General features: G+C 35.1%; 1 protein-coding gene across 1 annotated transcript in view; it reads right to left on the bottom strand.

Annotated features, from left to right (window-relative positions):
- The window catches only part of SGCZ (sarcoglycan zeta), a 178171-nt gene that overhangs the window by 23523 nt on the left and 129905 nt on the right, over positions 1 to 24743 (bottom strand). Inside the window, exon 4 of the mRNA XM_061404030.1 lies at positions 1459 to 1531. Within this exon, the coding sequence (XP_061260014.1) occupies positions 1459 to 1531 (73 nt within the window). The remainder of the gene's footprint in view (positions 1 to 1458; positions 1532 to 24743) is intronic.

Raw genomic sequence — 24743 nt, 5'->3', positions numbered from 1 at the left:
CTTATTAAAAATATTTTGATCACATGAAGAGGGCCACTTTCTCTGTTATTAACTAGCTGTTTAAATCTGCGCTACTCACCTAGTGAGAAACCGCATTTTTAAAGGACTTTTATCACAGAAATATAAGGGCTGCAAAATTTACTGTTGTAAAAGTGTGACTTTTTTCATTAACATTTTTCAACTTGATTTTTCTAATTTTATTTGAGTATTTTTTCTACTCATCCACATAGGAAGGGCTGAGCCTGCTCTTCATGAAATAAAATGAGTATTTTGCTCAATATTTTATTGTGTTTTCAAGACAAATACTCTCTCTCAGGTTAATATTTTAATTTAGCTTTAAAAATGATTTTAAATATGTAATTTATTTTTTAATATCAGTAAAAGGTTGTCTTTTTTTCATATCATAGGAAATGCATTTTAGTATGCTATCTGTGTTAGTCACTTAGTCGTGTCTGACTCTTTGTGACCCCATGGGCTGTAGCCCATCAGGCCCCTCTGTCCATGTGATTCTCCAGGCAAGAATACTGGAGTGGGTTGCCATTTCCTTCTCCAGGGGATCTTCCTGACCCAGGGATTGAACCCAGGTCTCCTGCATCACAGGCAGATTCTTTACCATCTGGGCTATAGGGAAATCCAGTATGCTATTTACCTATTTGAAATTGATGATGGAATATAATATTGTATTGGTTTAAATGATAATTTTAATATATGTATATATTGCAAGTATATATAATATACAATATATACCACTGCAAGTTATATATAATTTTATATACAATTTATATAATATATATTGAATATAACATTTCTTGAATTAAGAACAATAGATAAGTTGTTATCTAAACAATAGACTAGATTTTAGTATTTTAACTTTTATCAGTGATTGCCATGATTATCCTGGGGAGAATACACTATAAAATTGTCCTCTCAAACTGACAGACAGAGCTTATTTCACCAAATATATAAGATTAAAGAGTCCATCACAGGGCAGTTAAGTTCTGCCTTTTACTGATGATTGTTTCCTTTGGTTTCTGTATTTCCCTCTACTTAACCTTCTCTGACTGTTTATAGCTTTCTCTCATTGTCTGAGTCCCCTTTTTTTATGCCTATGCATGCCATATATTTCATTATGTACATCAGATTTTCTGAAATCCCTATTTGTATCAGTCCTCCTGTCAACATCCTCCATAACTGCCTTTTCTTTTCTTTTTTCCACACTTCTCCTGTCTGATATATTTATTTTATATCCATTGTACATTTGTAGAGGAAAAATATACAGAAGGATAGAATAGTAACTCACATGTTCTTGCCCTCTATCAAATAGCTGATTATCTATTTACCGTGTAGACAGGGAGTGTCAAGTCCTTATACAGTTTTGTAGCATATTTTCTACTTTGGTTCTTTATATATCAAGGGCCATCCTCAGTGATAGAAACTAGTGTAGAGGCCAGGACTTACCTGAGGTCTTGGGAAGGTTCCGCTCTGATGTGCGGTGTCTCAACAGAGTGCCCGAACACTGCTCCTTCAGTGCCTGAGGGCAATCAGAATGCAAGAGTCAGTATAAGCAAATGCACAGACACAGTAGTTTTCATTTCTATTTTTATGCATTAAATATTCTTCTAAGAATGGGAAAACTTAAAATAGGACTGCTGCTGCTGCTAAGTCGCTTCAGTTGCGTCCGACTCTGTACAACAAATAAGAAGAGAAAACCTGGAAAAAGAGTTCAAGGTCGTGAAGGACCAAAAAGGGAAAATCCAAGTCCCACCATTAGCTGCTGTTCAGTCGCTAAGTCGTGTCTGACTCTTTGCAGTCCCACCGTGTTGACCCCTTTTAAGATGATCTCATTCGCAAAAGTTCAGACTGAGTGAAAATTGTAACCCTCTGATCACAGAACAAATCTCTCTCTCTTTCCTGTTCCTTTATTCTCAGGTAAGTGAATTTGAAGTAGGGATATGTTCCAATATTCAGTTCTTTCTACAAGCAGCAAAGTTGAAATGAAAATGTGGGCAGTGAGCTCTGATGTAGTATAGTATTAACTGTTTAAAGGCATGGGGTTCATAGGGCATTTAGCAATTCACCCACAAGCAGCTCCCACCTTTAGTTACAGTGATCATCGAACTGCAGAGAACAGGGCACCTTACTTTTACTTTTGTGAAATCAAGGCTCACTCTAAAACCATAAATGGCTAGAACTCATTAGAGTGGACTTCATGTGGGATCATAGTTGTCTCAAGTGGTCACGTGCTCAGGCAGTTGAATGATATTCTATCTAAACTTTTGTTTATTATTGCCATTCGATTTTCCAGGATGACAAGAGTTCTAATTTAACTGAGAAAAATAAAATGATCTTCTTTTCCAAAAATTAAATGCAAAGACGTTTGTTAAAGATGATGAAAAGACACAGCCTCCTTTTTTTATTTTATAATTTTACATACATGAAATCATTCCCTTGGAAATAAACTCTATTATCTTTTGGTTTAATCTTATTCAAACATATTGGTGTAGAATGTCATACCTTCTCCATCAATGGTTCCAAGAGCAGCTCGATAATACAGTGCAAATACAAATACAGATTTTATACCTTCAATGTGAAGCTGCTTCTACTTATCATGAAGAACAGTGTAAAGTAAATTGATTCCATAAGGAATGAAGAAAGTGCCATTAAGAAATTACAGAAAGAATTTAAGTTCCTTAAAAAGTAAGTGTATACATGGGGAGATATACTAGAATCACCAAAGGACTCTACATAAAACAGTAATGCAGATCTTCCACCTTGAATCACGGAGGAAGAAATTGTTTTCAAAATCTGTTACATGGTTCCATCTATATTATGGTTCGAAGTGTAAGTGTATAAGGTTCTGCTGCTGCTACTGCTGCTAAGTCACTTCAGTCGTGTCTGACTCTGTGCAACCCATAGACGGCAGCCCACCAGGCTCCCCCGTCCCTGGGATTCTCCAGGCAAGAACACTGGAGTGGGTTGCCATTTCTTTCTCCAATGCATGAAAGTGAAAAGTGAAAGTGAAGTCGCTCAGTAGTGCCTGACTCTTAACGACCCCATGGACTGCAGCCTACCAGGCTCCTCTGTCCATAGGATTTTCCAGGCAAGAGTACTGGAGTGGGGTGCCACTGCCTTCTGTTCCTGTAAATTCCTAAGATTACAGATTTTAGTTTGTAAACTAAAAACCATCCACCATTGTTAACCTATTATTGGATTTTAGTAGTTTTTTTGTTTTGTTCTGTTTTTTCCTAGAGAGGCTACGTAGGGCATACTGTTTATTTATTTAACCATTTTCACACATTTAGAGCAATTATTTCTCTAAGGAGTTTTCTCTTTTGATATTTTGTAAAATATTTTATTTATGTTAGTGAACAATTCTCAGAAATAAGTCTTTGGAAGTAAGATAACAGTTTTAGATAAAACTCTGATTTTGTGGTTGTGGAGGGTGGCAGTTGAATACATATTTTACATAGCTCCATTTCTCAAGGAGAGATTCCTTTGGCATTTTAACATAATATGTATTTTACAGATGGGATAGACATCCATGTGCAGGGTTCAAAAATTAATTTCTATTATTTTATAATTTTGAAAACTTCCCAGATAAGATGCCAGAAACATAATTAATGAATAGTAGCAAAATTTACTTTGAAACAGCATGCCACATATAGTAACTTACTACAGAATATATTAGTGAAACTAGAATGTTATCAAATGTTTAATTTTACAGTGAGGATGAAAACCTGATAATGGTCTCAGTTCTAAGTATCAACAGAAAAATATTGGTGATTTTATTAAGAAAATATTCTTGAATTAAAAATGTATAATCATACCATCTAAGGGGCTAAATTGAAAACTGCATAACATAAATAATTAACTAGCTTCAGACTTCCAGATAATGAGAAAATTAATCTCATCCTTTCACTTTGTGTCCCAAAATGAGTCAAAAGAGCATCAGTAAATAAACAATAAGGATGATCTTAAAAGGAAATCAGTAAGGAAGAATAAAAACCATCTGAGCCAGAAACAAACTCTCATAGAAAAAACTTAAAAATGTATAAATATAGATTTCCCATCAACAGGAAAGTTCCACAAATACCAGATTATTGGTGGGGTTGCCAGACTTAGCAATTTAAAATACTCGACACTGAATTAATTTTGAAGTTTGGTTAAACATAAAATCATAGTATAAGTATGCAAACTTCCAGGGGACATACTTATTCAAAAAATCATTTGTTGTGTGTTTGAAATTCAAAATTTACTTGGCACCATATATTTTACCTGGTAAATCTCACCATTGTGTGTGTGTGTTAGTCACTTAGTCATGTCTGACTCTGTGATCCCATGGACTGTAGCCCCCCAGGCTCTTCTGGCCATGGATTACTCCAAGCAAGAATATTGGAGTGGGTTGCCATTCTCTTCACCAGGGGATTTTCCCAACACAGGGATCGAACCTGCATTTACTGCATTGCAAGCAGACTCTTTACCGTCTGAACCACCAGTAATATAACCATTAGTCAACATTTATTTCGAACAAAAAGTACAGATCTGCTTTACCCTCACTTCAGGAAAACAAAAATGTGTGATGAATTCTCACATCTTAAGTTACAGAAACCATGGAAATCAAAAAGGAAGAGAGACAAAATAAGAGAGAAAAAGGAACATAACTTAGACATTTATTAATACATACATTTAAACTTATTGACTAAATAAATATTTTTTGTTTGTTGCTTTTGGGAAGGATTGTTCAAAAGGGCAGAGTGTCAGTTTTGCTTCACTGTATAGGTGCTAAAGGATATTTCAGATAATTTAATGTGAATATTATAAGATGTAGAGAAAATAAAGACTTAGTTTTTGTAATGGACAGGAAAAATGAGGCAGGCAAACCTCATGGTCAAAAAATACTGGCTCTCATTCATATGATAATTTCTAGCCTCAAAACAAAATAATAACAATGTCATATTTTTTGGTAAAACGAAGACAGACTATATGAATTGTGGTCCTACTTTATATATAAAAACAATTTTAGATATAAGCTACTATGGTAGGATGCTATTCTTTACAAATGCCTAACATAAAATAACCCCCCCACCATTAAAAAATCAACAAAAATAAATTTATATATCCTTCCAAATATGGCTGTCCATAATGCAATACTCAAGCTATTCATTATCAACTATTGGCCTCCCTATATCCTTTGGGAAGGCCAACACAGGACAAGAAAAGGAAACCCCAAACACCTGGCACTCCTAGCTCCTCAACTTGATAGTAAGTGAAAAAAAGTTCTGTGTGATGTAGTGACTCTCCAGCCACTGACCAGCTCCATGAATTTGATTGTGGTTAATTTCAGATAATATTTTACTGAGGGTTTTGGCTTTGTGTAGAAGAATCTGTGATCAGTTATATATTATGGCAGAAAGTGAAGAGGAACTAAAAAGCCTCTTGATGAAGGTGAAAGTGGAGAGTGAAAAAGTTGGCTTAAAGCTCAACATTCAGAAAACAAAGATCATGGCATCTGGTCCCATCACTTCATGGGAAATAGATGGGGAAACGGTGGAAACAGTGTCAGACTTTATTTTTCTGGGCTCCAAAATCACTACAGATGGTGATTGCAGCCATGAAATTAAAAGGTGCTTACTCCTTGGAAGGAAAGTTATGACCAACCTAGATAGCATATTCAAAAGCAGAGACATTACTTTGCCAACAAAGGTCCGTCTAGTCAAGGCTATGGTTTTTCCTGTGGTCATGTATGGATGTGAGAGTTGGACTGTGAAGAAGGCTGAGCACCGAAGAATTGATGCTTTTGAACTGTGGTGTTGGAGAAGACTCTTGAGAGTCCCTTGGACTGCAAGGAGATCCAAACAGTCCATTCTGAAGGAGATCAGCCCTGGAATTTCTTTGGAAGGAATGATGCTAAAGCTGCAACTCCAGTACTTTGGCCACCTCATGCGAAGAGCTGACTCATTGGAAAAGACTCTGATGCTGGGAGGGATTGGGGGCAAGAGGAGAAGAGGACGACAGAGGATGAGATGGCTGGATGGAATCACTGACTCTATGGACGTGAGTCTGAGTGAACTCTGGGAGTTGGTGATGGACAGGGAGGCCTGGCGTGCTGCAATTCATGGGGTTGCAAAGAGTCGGACACGAGTGAGCGACTGATCTGATCTGATCTGATCTAATACAAGGCAAAGATACCTATATGCCTTGAAACGTTAGTTTTATTTATTTAATTTTTCTCACTGACACTTGATAACAGATTATCTACATTTAAAAATGAAAAGCTCTAATCAGAGATTTTAAATATCTTATGATAAGGTTAGAATCTTGGAGTTCAGGTTTTCTTATGGATACACTATATACTTTGAAATTAGTCAGTTTGGGAAGCAATCCCAGCTCCTTTTTCCCATCTAAATGACCTCAAGCAAGCTATTTAATCTCTCCAAACTCCAATTTCCATAGATACAAATACATATATGGCAATGCCAACCTTACAGGTCAGGTTAAGTTTTAAATAGGATAAAATGTGCCAGTTTTTATGTAAGAATTCAATATTCCTTAATTCCTTCTATCAATTTTCTTTATGAAAGTCAGACACAGAAGACATACACATTGTGTCTACAGAGTTAATATCCCAACATAAGTCCACTCATTATTAAGTGAAGTCTCTATTCCCAAATGTCAGAGCTTCAAGTAACATAGTCTCATGTTGAATTTTAAAATCTGAAATTTAGACACTGAAAAGATATGCTTGAATTTAAATAGTAGGTGCATTTTATTAATCAAAACTCTAAGTCAAGGAATTCCTTAATGCAGCTGCTTGTACCAGTTAAGATCAATTGATGGATAAATAAGCTTTGAGAAAGAAGTTTCTTCTTAAAAAATGTCCAGCATGATCTTACTTTTAATTGGACTTCATCATAATTTTGAAATTATTGGAAACAAAACAAAAATGCATAGTAGATCCTTTAGTAACTAAAATGGATGGATTGCTATGATCTTTTTGTGTATTTTATAAGTTCTTTGTGCAGGATATAATAGAAATGCATCATATGAATAACTGGAATAGGTAAAACAGTCATTAACTCTATCAGGATTTTAGTTTCCATTTAAAAATCAAAGGAAAGGTTAAAAAAAAAGAGCAGTACAAGGCATTGTTCCTTAGAATATTTCTCTTCTCAAAGTGAAATCTTAGTCTTGTATTGGTAACAATTCCAACCTAAAATCTTAAGGTGAATGAATCTGAGTAATATCAACCACCTCTTGTATCTAATCCCTGGGATTATTAGGAGACTTAAATAATCAAAATAGTCATTAACATTAGGCAGCATTTTAAACTGCTATACCAAAATAGGGCTGAAGTTCAGGGCAAGTTCATTTAGATTTCAGTGCCAAAAATATTCCTATTTATTCATTATCTTCAAGTTTGATCCTGTATGCTATTAAATGCATATACATTTTTTGTTAATTAAATTGAAAGACACTTTATAAATCTTTATTATTATTATTCTATTTGAGATCAGGGGCCTTTTTCAATTCTGTGGTTCCATTTCCTAACACTTTATCTGTATAATACAGACATTCATTGGTATGTCTATCTGAAGTTGTAGAATAAATAAATGTTTTCTTTGGCTTGGAAGTAAGATGAAGAACACAGCAGCAGAAAGCTGCCTAGGAAGAGAGATGTTCATGAGGGTCTCTATATGCTGCCAGAAAGGCTTCAAAGGAGGGGGCTAGGGTCTGGCACAGAGTGCTTGCTGTTCTGGAGAACTAGAAAGAAGAGGAGAAAAGAGAAAACCCAGAAGGATCGTGAACAAAGGAACCAAGAAAGACTGAAGCACTCTGTGAAAGGAAGCTAAGAAGGAGTTCAGTTCAGTTCAGTTCAGTTGCTCAGTCATGTCTGACTCTTTGCGACCCCATGAATTGCAGCGCGCCAGGCCTCCCTGTCCATCACCAACTCCCGGAGTTCACTCAGACTCAGGAGTAGAAACGTGTAAATTCTATTGTTATTTGTCTAGACAGTTGCCGACAAGCTCTCTTAACTGCCTTCACTTTTTCAATAAAATCTACCATGACCATTATATATATATATATATATATATATATATACATATATTTTTTTTTTGAAAGGGACAAAGAAGAGTATGAATGTCACTACCAGATCAATATGGGACAGAAGAGATAATACGAGACACGAGGTGAAAAAGTTTAAGAGAATGGAGTATCTGTTCCCCTACCCCCTTTCCATGACAATTAATGGGAACTTAGGCAGCATTTTAAATTCCTGCAGTAGAACGGGGGTGAGGTTCAGGGCAAGTTTATATAGATCTCAAGGGCCAGAAGGATTGCTCTTATTCATTATCTTCAAATTTAAACCTATGCTTACTGGGCTTCCCTGATTGCTCAGATAATAAAGAACTTGCCTGCAATGCAGGAGACCAGGGTTTGATCCCTGGGTTGGGAAGATCCCTTGAAGAAGGAAATGGCAATCCACTCCAGTATTCCTGCCTGAAGAATTCCATGGACAGAGGAGCCTGGCAGGCTACAGTCCTTCGCATCACAGAGTCAGACATGACTGAGTGACTAACACACACACATACTGAATATTTCGAATTCTTTGGCAGTCTTCACACCTTGGTTTCTTTTCCCTTTATTTGTATCTCTTACCACCCCTCCTCACCCACCTCGGATCTAAATTGGTAAAGTAAAAGACTGGATAGGGAACACAGTTTCACTTTATTCCCAAATCTGCTCCTAAGTCATTCTTTGATTTCTGACAAGTATTTAAACCCTGCTCCCCAGTTGCTATTTGTAAAATGAAGCTCCAAATAAAATGATCCTCAGGTACCTTCAATTTTTAACTGTCACAGTTACATAATTTTTTCTCAGACATGTTGAAACCTGTACACTATACCTCTTTTCATTTCTCCTTAATACAAGTGGAAATAAATTTGCCCCTACAAATTGACAGAAAAGTTATTTGGGGGAAGGGGAAGAGTAATCACATTGGCAAAAGTAAATTATTAACTACCATTTCTTTTATTCCATTAAAATGAGTTTCTTGGAATTCTGAAAGCATCATTACCCTTTAAAAAGAGAAATGTCAACTCATTTTAAGATACACTATGTCTCTTACTTGTGTTACTTTAATAGTCTAAATGTTATTCCTCCTTCCAACTAACTGCATAAAATACCACCTATAACACCTAACCTACAAGAAAACGCATAATAATTTTCTCGGATACCATTTTTGCCCACCATTCAAGACTTCTGCCTGATTAAAAAAACAAATATCATGTATTAATTAACATTAATAACTGATGAAACTATTTACAGGTCAACAGTGGAGATGCAGACATAGAGAACAGATTTGTGAACACATTTGGGGAAGGACAGTGTGGAATGAATTGAGAGAGTCATATTGAAACATATACCCTACCATACATAAACTAGATTGCTGGTGGGAATTTGCTATATGATGCAAGGTGCTCATCCCAGTGCTGTGTGACAACCAAGAAGGGTGGGATGGGATAGGAGGTGGGAGGGAGGCCACGAGGGAGGGGACATATGTACACCTACTGCTGATTCATGCTGATGCATGGCAGAAACTAACATGACATTGAAAAGCAATTATCCCCTGATTAAAAATTGATATATTAAAAAAAAAACCCTTCTGCTTGAATTTAAAATCCATTCATTCAGACTTATTTTCCTCTACTCATTTATAAAATCGTTTACTTATTTTCCCACCTTTTAAGGTAAATAACATCTGTTCATTCTCCGAATAAATTTGGGATTTACCACCAGTTTGGAAGCTATCATATCTATTCTGGGGGCTTCCCAGGTGATGCTAGTGGCAAAGAACCTGCCTGCCAATGCAGAAGACATAAAAGACAAGGGTTGATCCCTGGGTCAGGAAGACCCCCTGGAGTAGGAAATGGCAACTCACTCTGGGATTCATGCCTGGAGAATCCCCATGGACAGAGGAGCCTGGTGGGCTACAGTCCCCAGGGTCACACAGAGTTGGACACGACTGTAGAACTTAAGAAACATGGATATCTATTCTGAAATTTTACATGCTAAATTATATGCTACTCCCCTTCTAGACTGAAAAAAAAAATCAGACATTCCTTATATCCCACTGTATTCTTGTGTACAACATGGTATCTTACACATAAAAGGTAATTGGCAAATACTGATCAATAATTCACGACTTTCTTCTTCAAAGCTTTTTTCCTCTTTTTAACCCTTCTAGTTTGATTAATGGTACCATCATGCCCTAATAGTCAGAAACTGGGGAACTATCCTGAGATGCCCTTTTTTGTTCAACATCCAGATTAGTTTACTTCTTTCTACAAATTGAGTATCACCTAAATTTTCTCTCAATTATTCCTTGATGCCACCACTAACTAACATTTGGAAACGCTAAGCTGACTATAATGCTTACTTAAGATGCTTCTGGAATCCAATTGTCTATGGAAGTCAAACCCAAATTCCTGAGTAGGGCTCACCTCTCAGCAGTTCTCTGTACTTTATACTCCAGTGACAATAAAACCTTTGCAGATTTTGAAATGTCTATAACTGTCAAGAGTATCACTTCTTTCTGTTGTTATTGTTTTCAGTCACTTAGTCATGGCCAACTCTTTGTGACCCCATGGACTGCAGCACACCAGGCTTCCCTGTCCTTCACTATCTCCTGGAGCTTGCTCAAACTCATGTCCATTGAGTCAGTGAGGCCATCCAACCATCTCATCCTGTGTCGACCCCTTCTCCTCTTGCCCTCTATCTTTCCCAGCATCGGGGGCTTTTCCAAAGAGTTTCTGATCCCTTTGATGGTAATCTACTCATTCTTCAGGATCTGATTCTAGATGATTTTCTCCATGAAACATTTTCTGTACCCTTCATGCACTTCCTCTTTCTCTTTCTACTCAGCTCCCCCAACTCCTTATGAAAATTACTGTACCTACTGTACATAGCAGTTATCATATTGCATTGAATTCATTTTAAACTCCTCCCCAGGAACTTATGAATTCCTTGAGCTCAAGGACTTTGTCCTAATATATTTTGTATGCTTAGTACTGATCTTAGATTCTGATATATAATTAAGGATCAGTAAATGAAAGAAAGAATGGGAATGAAAAAATTGATAAAAGTATGAATAACAAAAATTATTCTGTGGTATTTTATGATATATAAAACTTGCTGTTCCTGCTTCTCATTATATTTCTTTGTTTCATATTTCAATACAAATCAGGTTATTAATATCCTTAGGTGATGGTCTGAATTTATTAACACTGTTATTATGAGCCTACCCAGTGTTAATTTTTCTAGTAAAACAGGGAAACAATATTGTTAAATTGTCTCTTTGAAACACAAACAAACCCCTACCATGTTGTTCATTTGAGAGTAGAGAATAAGCTGCCAATATTTCTGAATATATATTATTTCAAAATCTGTTTTTACTTTTCAGTCAGCATTTTTCATAATTAAAAAGTATCTTAAGGCATTTTCTCTCAGATGGCAAATTATGTCCTTTTTTCTACTTCTAAAGATTTTCAGAAGATAAAAAGAGACCATGGAAAAGATACTTGATGATCAGATGGAAAATACATTAGAAAAAAACTATTTCCCTCAAGATGAAATGTATTAAAAAATAAAATGCTTTGTCATTAACAAAGAAAATTAAACTTAAATATATCAAGACTTGAAATAATACAGAGACCCTTCTCATTAATATTTTAAAACCTTCAAGTAGCTTGTATTTTTCTAGCACTCATCTCTGATTTTTAGAGAGAAACAACTCTATGTTATTTCCTTCTATTCTTTTTAATGAGGCAAAAAATAACGGAAATTTAAAAGCATGTGTGGAGAAAACAGAAAAGAAAAATCAGTATTTTCAAATTGAATGACACTTGACGGAAATTACATCTAGGAAAAAGATATATAAATAATACCTCTTTCAAATTTTCACCTTCAGAAAAGAATATTAGAAGGTCAAGCAGAGTTTTCATTATTCACTCTTAGGATATATATTTTCTGAAAATAATAAGTAATTCCAAGGTCTCTAATTACTAACATTGTCATTTTGCCCTTTTCCTTAATAATCACTAAAAGGAATAAGATGCAATATATGCCTGACATCTTTAAAAGTCATAAATGAACAAGTGTCACCAGAAGCACATCTTGAGCAAACACAATCATAAGATTCTTTTATTACGGATTTATCAAAGGGCAGCTGCATGTGACAAATCAATTCAATGTACACACTCAGAGGCTGAAACATCAAAATATGAAATTACTTGATTAGAAACTATCTTATATTTTTTGTTATTTTTTTGCAAAACAGTTCATGAAAATTAATTAATGATGAGATTTGGAAAATTAATAAGACGAGCCCTCTATGTGAATTATTTATTTTACTACATTTAAATAATCTTTGCAGGCTTTTAGACACTTAATCTAGTAGAACATTTTGTTTTGAGGTTTGGACATTTTGCGTAAATGTCCAAATCTCAGATAGCATAGCTAATGCTAGGTTTGCTTCTTGAAGGTCACATTCATTTTCATTCAGGTACATTTTTCTGTATAGCGTTTTCTTTATAAACTTTCATTAATTAATCCACATGCAATTAAAGCTTTCTGATCCATGGGAAAATCATTTATCTCAAAATGTACAGTTAATTATACCATAAACTCAGGTTCTTTGGGAAAAGAAAGTGAATACTTTAAGCCTGCCTTTTCATCTTATTCTTCAGGCTCTTTATCCCTGTTTAAACTATTTCCTGGAGAAAAGTAAGATGGTCTTTCTACCACCGTTAGTCATGAGCAGGAAGACTGTGCTTCCGACTGGCATACCATGCTGATCATTGCAGTGAAATACACAAGAATAGGGACTCATCTCAGCAGCACTTTCACTTCCTAATGGTGTTTCCCTGATAACTTTTGACATATTGCCATTAAAGCACATTCTATGGAAAATAGAAATCCATAGAAAAGTTATCCAGAAGAGACTGTACCCAACTCTCTTTAGTGGCTTCAGATATGACACGTGTTTATGTATTTACAGATATACCTTGGAGATATTGTGGGTTTGGTTCCAAACCAGGGTAAGAAATCAAATAAAAGGAATAAAGCAAGTTACACAAACGTCTTGGTTTCCCAGAGTACATTAAAGTTGTGTTTATACTATAGTGTATTAAGTGACTTAAAAAATGTACATACCTTAATTAGAAATATTTCCTTGCTAAAAATTGCTAACCATCATCTGAGCCTCCAGAGGGTCATTTTTTTTTTTTGGTGAGGGGATCAGAATATTGCAAGAATTATCAAAATGTGACGCAGAGCTATGAAGTGAGCAAATACTGTTGGAAAAATGGTGCTCATAGAACTGCTTAATACAAGGTAGTCCCACACCTTCAGTTTGTATAAAACACTGTATCTGCAAAGTGCAATAAAGCAAAACACACACAAAAATAAGGTATGCCTGTATTTGAAACGTCTTACAATCATTTACTTCAATTAAAAAAAAAGTGTGTTCAAAAGATGCTAATTCTATAAACGGCTTTATGGACCTGAGTTACACAGTTAACATATATACAAATCAGCATCTGAATGCAACTAGGACTTTTAAAATGGTATCTTATTAAACATAATTTACTTAGACTTTGCTTATCTCAAGATATCTAAATTATTCCAAAACATCAGAGCATCACCAGTCATTTTCTGAGTGTCTGTGCAGTTGTGGACAAAATTATAATTTGGAATCTTTATATAGGCAACCTGACTTAATACATATGTTTTCATGCTTTTAGGAATAACCAAATTTTATAAAAATTGAGGTGAAAAATGCAACTCTCAAAAGTCTATCCTTCAATAACAGGATAGTATGGCATTCATAGATTGAGGCCAGCTGGGGAACAGTCAGAAAGAAAGCACTTGCTAACGCCAAAACAAATACCCTTCATCCTGCTGTTCCTGTGAGGTTGTTTTTTCTTTTTTTTTTCTTTTTACCTCTTGTTGTTCCAGATTGCTCCTGTGAATTTTATGTTATCACGTGCCATGTAATTCGTTGTGTGCCAAAAGGGAAACAAAGAGAGCTCCATTTATTTGTGTTTGTTTTCTTCTCACAAGAGGTTTGATAGCACCGCTTTTAATTAATATAGAGAAGTGGCAGGTTTTCACCAGAACTAACGTCGTTATCCTCTATAATGATGGTTCTTCAGCCAAGAAAACCCATCACAATCCCTGACATGATTGCCATGAACCCCTTTACAAGTACCTTTAGAACAATCCCAAGCAGAGCAAGCCATTAAAACTGTACTCAAATCATAACCAGCCTAAGTATCCACAAGCAAATCTGGGGATCTTCAGAATGCTAAAGCTATTCTGGAACCCTGTGTTTTATGTGGGTGGGCTGTTTATGCGCCATACCAAGTATCTTTAAAGATGGTGGCCCTCTGAGCCACAAAAATTATGCTTCAGATTTTAGCATTAGATCTTTTGATATGAAGAAGTCAGTCCTGGCAAATCCAGGTTAAGGTACAACAGAAAAATAAAATCCTTATCTGTGATTTTATATTTCTGAAATCAACTGATATACTCAGCAGATATCTCACCTTTGGCTAAGCAGAGATGCAATATTTTCAATACAAAATGTTGATTTATATTGTAGAAAGCATCAGATCAGATCAGTCTCTCAGTCGTGTCCGACTTTTTGCGACCCCATGAATCGCAGCATGCCAGGCCTCCCTGTCCATCACCAACTCCTGGAGTTCACTCAGACTCACGTCCATCGAGTCAATGATGCCATCCAGCCATCTCATCCTCTGTCGTCCCCTTCTCCTCTTGCCCCCAATCCCTCCCAGCATCAGAGTCTTTTCCAATGAGTCAACTCTTCGCATGAGGTGGCCAAAGTACTGGAGTTTCAGCTTTAGCATCATTCCTTCCAAAGAAATTCCAGGGCTGATCTCCTTCAGAATGGACTGGTTGGATCTCCTTGCAGTCCAAGGGACTCTCAAGAGTGTTCTCCAACACCACACTTCAAAAGCATCAATTCTTTGGCGCTCAGCCTTCTTCACAGTCCAACTCTCACATCCATACATGACCACAGGAAAATCCATAGCCTTGACTAGACGAACCTTTGTTGGCAAAGTAATGTCTCTGCTTTTGAATATGCTATCTAGGTTGGTCATAACTTTCCTTCCAAGGAGTAAGCGTCTTTTAATTTCATGGCTGCAGTCACCATCTGTAGTGATTTTGGAGCCCAGAAAAATAAAGTCTGACATTGTTTCCACTGTTTCCCCATCTATTTCCCATGAAGTGATGGGACCGGATACCATGATCTTTGTTTTCTGCATGTTGAGCTTTAAGCCAACTTTTTCACTCTCTTCTTTCACCTTCATCAAGAGGCTTTTTAGTTCCTCTTCACTTTGTGCCATAAGGGTGGTGTCATCTGCATATCTGAGGTTATTGATATTTCTCCCAGCAATCTTGATTCCAGCTTGTGTTTCTTCCAGTCCAGCATTTCTCATGATGTACTCTGCATAGAAGTTAAATAAACAGGGTGACAATATACAGCCTTGACGTACTCCTTTTCCTATTTGGAATCAGTCTGTTGTTCCATGTCCAGTTCTAACTGTTGCTTCCTGACCTGCATACAAATTTCTCAAGAGGCAGATCAGGTGGTCTGGTATTTCCATCTCTTTCAGAATTTTCCATAGTTTATTGTGATCCACATAGTCAAAGGCTTTGGCATAGTCAATAAAGCAGAAATAGATGTTTTTCTGGAATTCTCTTGCTTTTTCCAAAGTTGAGATATAAATATACATATCTGTAAGAGTGCCTGAGCGTGTGTGCATAAGTAGTTTATAACATCTTGCTAGAGAGTATCAGTGGGGAAGGCAATGGCACCCCACTCCAGTACTCTTGCCTGGAAAATGCCACGGACAGAGGACCCTGGTAGGCTGCAGTCCATGGGGTCACGAAGAGTTGGACACAACTGAGGTGACTTAGCAGTAGCAGAGAGTACCAGACTCAGATGTTATTTGTGAGTCCTGACAGTAGCTCTAAATAGAGTTTTTATCTAATAGAAACTTCTCTAGAGATTTGGGAAAAAACTGATAGATGAGGTCCAAATATATTAAGAATTTTCAGGGAAAATCTGGACAAGAACAAAATAAGATAGGAAATTTAATGGTTCATATTTATTCAAAACTACAGATACCAACATCCTAAAGACAATATTATCATGCTAAAACCAAAAATTAAGAAATACCAGGACAATTTCTTTTAAATTTATCATAAGATATAAACTTGGTTTAACAGCAGGAAATTGATAAAATTCTCCATAATAATTTTTTTATGAACAACATGTACCCATATCAAAAGATATAGATAAATCATTCTAAAACTTTAGCATTCTTTTATGATTAATAACAACAGTAGTAATTACTACTTTTAAGAATAATAGGAATGTAAGTGAATGTATGACCATCAATTAGAAACATTTTCCATAAAACCTATAGCATCCTCAAATTTATTGGTGACATGTTAAAACATTTTGCTCAAGGCAGCAACTTTACAAAGGTACAATATGGTTTAACCTTTTGACTAGATTCTCCACTTCAATTCAATTCTGGTATAGTTCTTCTCTCACCACATGGTAGTAAGAGGAGAAAAAACACAGGTATATGAAATAGAGGCTGTTTGAGGGCAAAAAGAAAAAAAAATATCATCTTCATATATATACTATGGTTGTCTACATAGAAAATCTAAAAGAACCTGCAGAAAATTTAATAAGATTAATAAGAGAATTGCTTTGACTTAAAATGTAATAAATGTCTGTGCTCACTTTAGAGAATGAATTATTAAATTTAATCAAAAGGCTTTAAAGCAATTTTAAGTATAAAGAGAGGATAATGTGAACATAAATAAGAGCTTAACTTAAAGTTGTTAATTTTCCTCCAAATCTTGAATAGACTTAATGCAATCTCAGATCATCAACACTATTTTCTTAGGACTTGACAAGCTAAGTCTAAAAGCAAAATATATAAGAGTCTTGGGCCAAGAATAATAGGAAAATTCTGAACCTCTCCTTCCCAAATCCATGGCGATTTTTCCCTAACAGATAGAAACATTTATTATAAAGTTCTAGTTCCTAAGTCACTTTGACTGTGGTAGAGACAGAGAAATAGACCAATGGGGTAGAAGAGGTTTCAGAAACAGACCAACAAATTTCCATCTATATGGAAACTTGATTTATGATAGTTACTATTGAACATAAGTGTGGAAACAAGTAACTATTCTATAAATGATGCTAGAATAATTGTTTAACCATACGGGAAAATCAAACCATATTTATTGCCACATGCAAAGATCAATTTCAGCTGTATTAAAAATTTGGGTAAAATTATAAAATGTGTAGAAGACAATACTGGAGCATATCTTTTACTTCAGATTAGAGAATTCTAATTCAGATCAGAGAATTCACATTTGCCATATAGTAAAGGAAAAAATGATGTTAGATACATTCAAATCAAGAATTTCTCTCAACAAAGGACACCGTAAGCAACGGAAAGGCAGACTTTGACCCTAAAGGAGATAATTACAACACATATAATTAAAAAAAGAGTGATTTCCAAATACACAAAAATACTCTTAAAAGTAATAAGAAAAAGATAAACCAATAGAAAATAACTAAGAACTTGAAGAGAAACCTTACAAAAGAAGTATCATGAATAGCCTATAACCAACTAAAAAAATATTCATTAGTGATCAAAATAAAGCAAATTAAAACTGCATTCTGGTACCAATGTAAACCCCCTGGTCTTACAGAAACTTTAAAGTCAAAGAATATACTTCTTATGGGAAGGTGAGAATAAATTCTTAAGACAAAAAATATATGAAGCTTTAAAGTAGTTGATAAATTTGACTATTTTAACATAAAGTTTTTCTTAATAAAAGACACTGTGTGTGCGTGTGCTAAGTTGCTTCAGTTGTGTCTGACTCTTTGCCAACCAAACGGCTGTATAGCCCACCAGGTTCCTCTATCCATGGGGTTCTCCAGGCAAGAATACTGGAGTGGGTTGCTATGCTCTCCTCCAGGGGATCTTCCTGACCCAGGGACTGAATATAAAATACAAAAATATGGGTAATTCACACAAAAGATATAACACACAAACACACACACACACACAGTCTATAAAATGTGTTACTGATAAATAATTGACATCCAGAAAATATAAAGATCTTCTACAAATCAATAAGAAAAAAAAACCTAGCTCATTAAAAAAGACTAAAATATGGGCAAGTCACACAAAAAAATTAACCTGAATGAATTAGTCAATACACTAGGAAAAAAAAAATCCAAAGCAGCTCCACATTGCTGTTAATCAGAACCTTACAAATGAAAACTAAGATGAGATGAAATTCTATTTGAATCTCTTCTAGCAACCAAAAGATTAGAAAAATCAATTCATGATTTAGGTTTGTAGTGTTTTCAAAGCTGAATAGAGTGCTCCTTTATCTCACTGCTTTCCACTTTAGATTCATAGCAAATGGATGCCAACATGTGGTTGTTTGGAAACTGACTATTTTAAAGTATTTGTGGAACCTGTACAAAGAGCATTTTTACACTGGAGAAAAAAAAAAACAAAAACAACCCTTTTAAGAAAAAGCAGTCAACTGTTTTAGACAGCTATTTTAAAATAGCATGGTGCAGATACACACTAGAATAGTGAAAGACAGGGAAGCCTGGCAGGCTGCAGTCCATGGTGTTACAAAGAATCAGACATGACTTAAACTATATACAGTTGTCTGGACAACATCTGTATATAAAATAGATAACCAACAAGGACTACTGTATAGCATTGGGACCTATATTCAGTATCTTGTAATAACTTGTAATGGAAAATAATCTGGAAAAGAATATACATATATAACTGAATAATTATATATATAAAATATATATATACACACATCTGAATCATTTTGCTGTATGCCAGAAAACACACAACACTGTAAATCAACTATACTTCAATTAAAATAAAATAATGTTACCTATTACCAAATTTCTATGCTTGTTTCATATTATAAAGGTTTTGTTCGTATTGTTATTATAGTGACTAAAGTCCTCTATGGCATAAAAAATAGAAATCGGACTCAAAATTATACAATCCAAAGTTTTCTATCCAATTTAATTATTGTATGACAATATTCATTATGTCAGTTCACTAGAAAAAGTATCAGAAAGTATATAGTTTTGCTACTTAGAGTAACATTAGAGAGAACACATGATATAATAGCTTGAATGCTAGGTCAATTTGTTGTCTCATTAGAAATAGAATAAATCATTTAATTATTTTAAACCTTAATTTTCTCACTTACAAAAATTAAAAAAGATTTTCTTCTCCTCCTCAAAGGAGATTTATATATATATATATATAAAATATATATTACATACATACATATTATGTATTATATATAATATATACATTATTATATATATAAAAACAAACACAAATGCACCTATAAAATATAACTATGATATATATATATATCTTATGTATAACATATATATATACTATTATATATTATATACATATACATATGTATTATATATTACAGTATAATGTGCACTTCACCATTGCTTAGCATTATTCGTGTGTGTAGTCAGTTTAAAAGACTTAGTAATCCATAGTGGTTCAGGCATATGAGAATTATCAGGCACTGCTCGTATGAGGGCAAAATGATTAAAATCTTTATTCATCCTTAAACACTGAACAAACAATTCAGTTTCAAAGAATTTATCCTCAAGAGATATCATGTGCACAAAGCTGCAGGTACAAGAAAGTTGATAACGACTCTGTTTAGGTTCACTGTATACAACCTAAATGTCCAAAAGTAGGGAACTAATTGATAAACTATGTAGTTTAATAAATGGACTATTTTAGTCATTTAAAATATTATAGGACATTACTGAATAGCATGAATTAAAAGTGAGTATTAGATATCCATTGGAGAAGGAAATGGCAACCCACTCCAGTGTTCTTGCCTGGAGAATCCCAGTGATGGGGGAGCCTGGTGGGCTGCCGTCTATGGGGTCGCACAGAGTCGGACACGACTGAAGCGACTTAGCAGTAGCAGTAGCAGTAGCAACAGTATTAGATATCCATACGATATGCATAAATATCTGATTTCTTAAAATGGCCAATACAATTTTTACTAGTCAAAATTCCATATGGCAGCTTTATTTTCAAGTTGTACTCGCCTTTACTTCCTCCTCTTACTCTTGGGTGTTTGAGTGCTAAGTTACTTCAGTCCTGTCCCACTCTTTGGGACTCTATGGACTGTTGCCCATCAGGCTCCTTTGTCCGTGGGATTCTCAAGGCAAGGATGCTGGAATAGGTTGCCATTTCCTCCTCCAGGAGATCTTTCCCACCCAGGGATTGAACCCATGTTTCTTATGTCTCCTGCATTGGCAGGTGGATTCTTTACCACTAGCACCGCCTGGAAGCCTTTTATTTCTCCTTTGCCCCAGTTAAAAACTCAAACTTACTGCTTAATACGCAAAGAAATTCAGGAAATGTCACTTGTCTTAAAGTTTTCTACTTTAACACATAAAGGGTTGTGCAAAAGTATTTTTCTAAAAACTGAGCTAGCTAACCTCACCAAGATGTATACAATTCTTAAATGGCAGCTGTATCTCAATTAGATGTTATCTTAAGTAGAAGTATTTTGTTATCTACTTTAGAGATAAAATGACTTTTCATCTGAAGTGTAAAGATAAATCAGACTGTCTTTGAGATGTTTTGCTATTCCTGTCATTAAGTGTTGAAACAGAGTGACCACTTTACAGAGATATAAGAGAAAAGATTCAAACTTGGCTGGAAGTTTGAAATAATTAAAAATTCAGATAATTTTGAAGGTGAGATTCCATGATGCTTTTTTCACCCACCACGCAAAAGAAAAATGATGTGTAAATAGATTGGTTGCTGAAATCTTATTCCAATACACTTCTCTTAAAGTCCAGAATAACCAGGATAATTATCAATAATTAACAACAAATAATTCATTTGATTTATCAGTCATAAACTTAAAAGAAGCAAGCAATGAAACAAGTTATTCACCAATACTGTATGCGTTTTGTGCTTATATTTGAGGAAAGAAGTGATATTTTAACACCTGTGCGTAAATAAGAAGCTGAGTCTATAAATGAGTATTTTACTTGATACAGAAAAACTAGTAGCATTTATGGTTGTGATTAAATTGTCCTTAAACATCACCCTTTTCAATTTTTATTCATATCACATGAGATTAATAGCTCCTAAAACCTATTATGTTTTAATTTCTGATGGAAATGGGCAACTCGCCTTACATGTGACTTCACCCACAGATGTGAGTGAAGAGCTCCAGGGCATCTCAGATTCACGAGCACTACATCCTACTTTCTGCACGTGCTTCCTGTCTCTCTGCTTCTCAGAGCCCCAGGAAGAAGGTTTAGCACAAACAGCACAGTAGAGTCATCCCCAAGTGCCTCGCCAGTCACCTTTCAACCCAGGGAGGAAAGAGCTATTGAATTATGCAACAGCCTTGATCTTTGAGTTAGCCAATTGCCGGAGGCAGTTTGGAACTTCTTTTTCAGTTTGGCCACATTGCAAAGAGGAAATTACTTTGCCCTAATTTCAAGTCATTTGTATAGTGTTCCCTCACACAAAATATTATTGATCCTTAGATTTACCCTGTAGGAAATCAGAAACTAATAAATGAATCAGCTGGTAACAATATAATGATGACTATTACTACTACTAAACCAATATTAAGTCAGATAACACCCCCATTTTACAGCTGAAGAACCCAAGGCACAGACAGGCTAAATAACTGACCCAAAGGCATAAAGCATTTAGAGGACCCAAAGTTAGAAAAGCTAATTATGGCCTAGGCACAAATACACTAGTCCTAGTTTGGTGTGTTTATTTTGTGTTGTTTTATTATTTAGCCGCTCAGTCATATCTGACTCTGTGACCCCATGGAACTGTAGCCTGTCAGACTCCTCTGTACATATTCAAGCAAAAATACTGGAATGGGTTGCCATTTCCTTCTCCAGGGGACCTTCCCTACCCAGGCATCAAACTCACATCTCTCTTTCATCTCCTGCCTTGCAGGCAGGTTCTTTACCACTGAGCCACTAGGGCCTGAATTCAAGACAGTAGGAAACCTATAGTTATTCCTCCTTCCAAGAAATCTCAGTTTGTTAAAAAAAAAATTTATTGTCTGATGAAACATGTCAATTATCATTTAGTGTGGTGGCAGAATAATTGTCTTCCTCACCATCCCCCCAAGGATCCAAATCCTAATCTCTGAAACCTGTGAATATGCTGCCTTAAAAGCAAAGGGGATTTTATTTAATAGATGGCAAGTGGACCTAAAATTGCTGATCTGACTACTTCAAGATAGGAAAATTATCCTGGGTTATCTAGGAGGGTCTAAAATAATCACAAGGATCATTAGAAATGAATGAAGGAGTCAGAATATGGAGAATCAGAGAGGTGGCAATGTGAGAACAGCTTGGTTTGCTATTGCTGGCTTTAAAAATAAAGGGAGGGGCCAGGGGCAGAGGACTATCAAAGGCCTCTAGAAGCTGCAAAAGGCAAGAAAATGGCTTTCCCAAAAGGAGCACGATTTTAGCCTAGTGAGAAACGGTGCAGACTTCTAGCCCCCAGAACTGTAAATAATAAATATGTGCCTCCTAAGCCACTGTTTGTGTAATTATTACAGCAGCAACAGAAAATTAATGCATCTGGTTAGTAATTGGAAAATGACAGGAACCCATTCAAGCTTATAATATTTTTTCCTTTCTCCTTTCCTCTTTCCCTTCTAATCTTTATAGTGAAATGAAACATTGCCCTTGTTAGGATTTATAGGAACATGGAAACTTTATCTACTTATGCAAAGCATACTGACACAAAACTCCACAGGTGAAATTAGGAATAAAATTCATTTTGACACACTCTAGCACGTTCCTTTTGAAGACAAAGGTCAGCCTGATTAATGACTATGCAGTTGAGTTAAAAGTAAAATTAGTTCTTTCTCAAATTGCAATAGACCTTTTAAATCACAGACCAAGATTATGTTACTGTTTTTCCAAAGTAATTCTAACATCAATCATTTATCTCTATCTCTTCTCATGACACTGTTTGGCTTATTCTAAGCTTTCAGTTTACGTAGCTACATGAAGATAGAGAGTTTATCCCAGGAATGCTCTATGATTTAGTTGAGAAAGTCAGATATGTAGTATTTAAGTATGCTCATTCCTCTTTACCGCTAACTTTTTCTAGACTACTAAATAAATCTGCTTGAAATAATGACCTGGGTACTAAATAAATCAGATCCTAGAAGCTCTCCTTCTTGTTACAGAAATCCTAATTCCAGATCTGAATGTATTGTATACACATGCATATATTGACACAGATAAAATGAAGTGGAAATGAGACTGGACGTTAGTGAGGAAAAATAGATATACTTCCTTGTCTGCTATTGATAGCTGCATGTATTTTGTGAAAGTCACTTAACTTGAGACTCAGTTTGCAAAGTGAAGATAGTAATACATATTTTCCTAAGTACTAAGGAGCAAATGAATTCAATGTAAATGATTATATCCTGTCAATGGTAAAGTTTATGCCAACATGTTACTAATTACATTTTTTTGATTTGTTGTGCTGCTTTATTTTTTTATGTTCCAAAATTTAATATAGAATTCATTTCCTACATTTATTTTTCATTTTACTCCTCCTTATTGGGATCATACATAATTTTCACTTAAATGCTTCTGAAAGACCTACTAAATTAGTTTTATTACACTGGATTAAACATTATTCAGTATTACATAAAATGTTCAACACTATCTTGCATATAGTTATGTGTGTGTGAGAAAGATAAATGATAAATAATAAAATTTAGGTCTTTACAGTGGGTGCTACAGTAGGAAGAATGTCATTTAATTAACTAAAGTAGTGCCTTTATGTGTTATAATAATAATAATATCTAACATTTATTGACCACTTTCAATGAGTCAGACATATGCTTTACATGGATCAGCTCACATTAATTCAATGAAAATCCAATGAGGTATAAATTGATTATGATTACTCTTCCAGAAAGCAGTGGAGCTGTAATGCCAGAGGCAGCATCCTTCATCACTGTACATGAAATCTTTCCAGCAATTACAGCCCAGCCTGTTTCTCTGAGAGCCTTTTTCCCCATGTTCCCCACCTGACACTTTAAAACAGATACACTGACATGAAACTTAACATTTGTATTCAGTGACAAGTTATCATTGTCCAGATCTTATTTTGTTGAATACATTTCTGATGGCTAGCTTTTAGTGGGCTGAAGTTAGAATTTTTCTCTTAGTGTTTTCCATCATAACAGTAACTCAAAAATAATATATAAATAGCCAATTTTTGTCAAACTGGGGATAAAATCTATAGCAATGAAAGAGGATTGGATATGATATATTTATTTGGCTTAGAACTTCATTTGCACATTTCCCCCTATTTCTCTACTTTAAAAAAAAACAGATTTGGCTAATGGTATTTTCTTTATTTAAAGAGTGCCACTTTTCATCATGACCTCTGGAATGCACACACGTGCTACCACTTTGAAATAATAATTAGTGCTTTTCTTATCTGAAATTTTGATTCACGAGGAATATAAGTAACTATAGACTAGTTATGTTCTGTGGAATGCTTATGACT

This window comes from Bos javanicus, chromosome 27 (assembly GCF_032452875.1).
Source record: "Bos javanicus breed banteng chromosome 27, ARS-OSU_banteng_1.0, whole genome shotgun sequence".
Taxonomy (NCBI): domain Eukaryota; kingdom Metazoa; phylum Chordata; class Mammalia; order Artiodactyla; family Bovidae; genus Bos; species Bos javanicus.
Note: the sequence above shows the minus strand (reverse complement) of the source record. Positions and strands in the feature narration are given on the sequence as shown.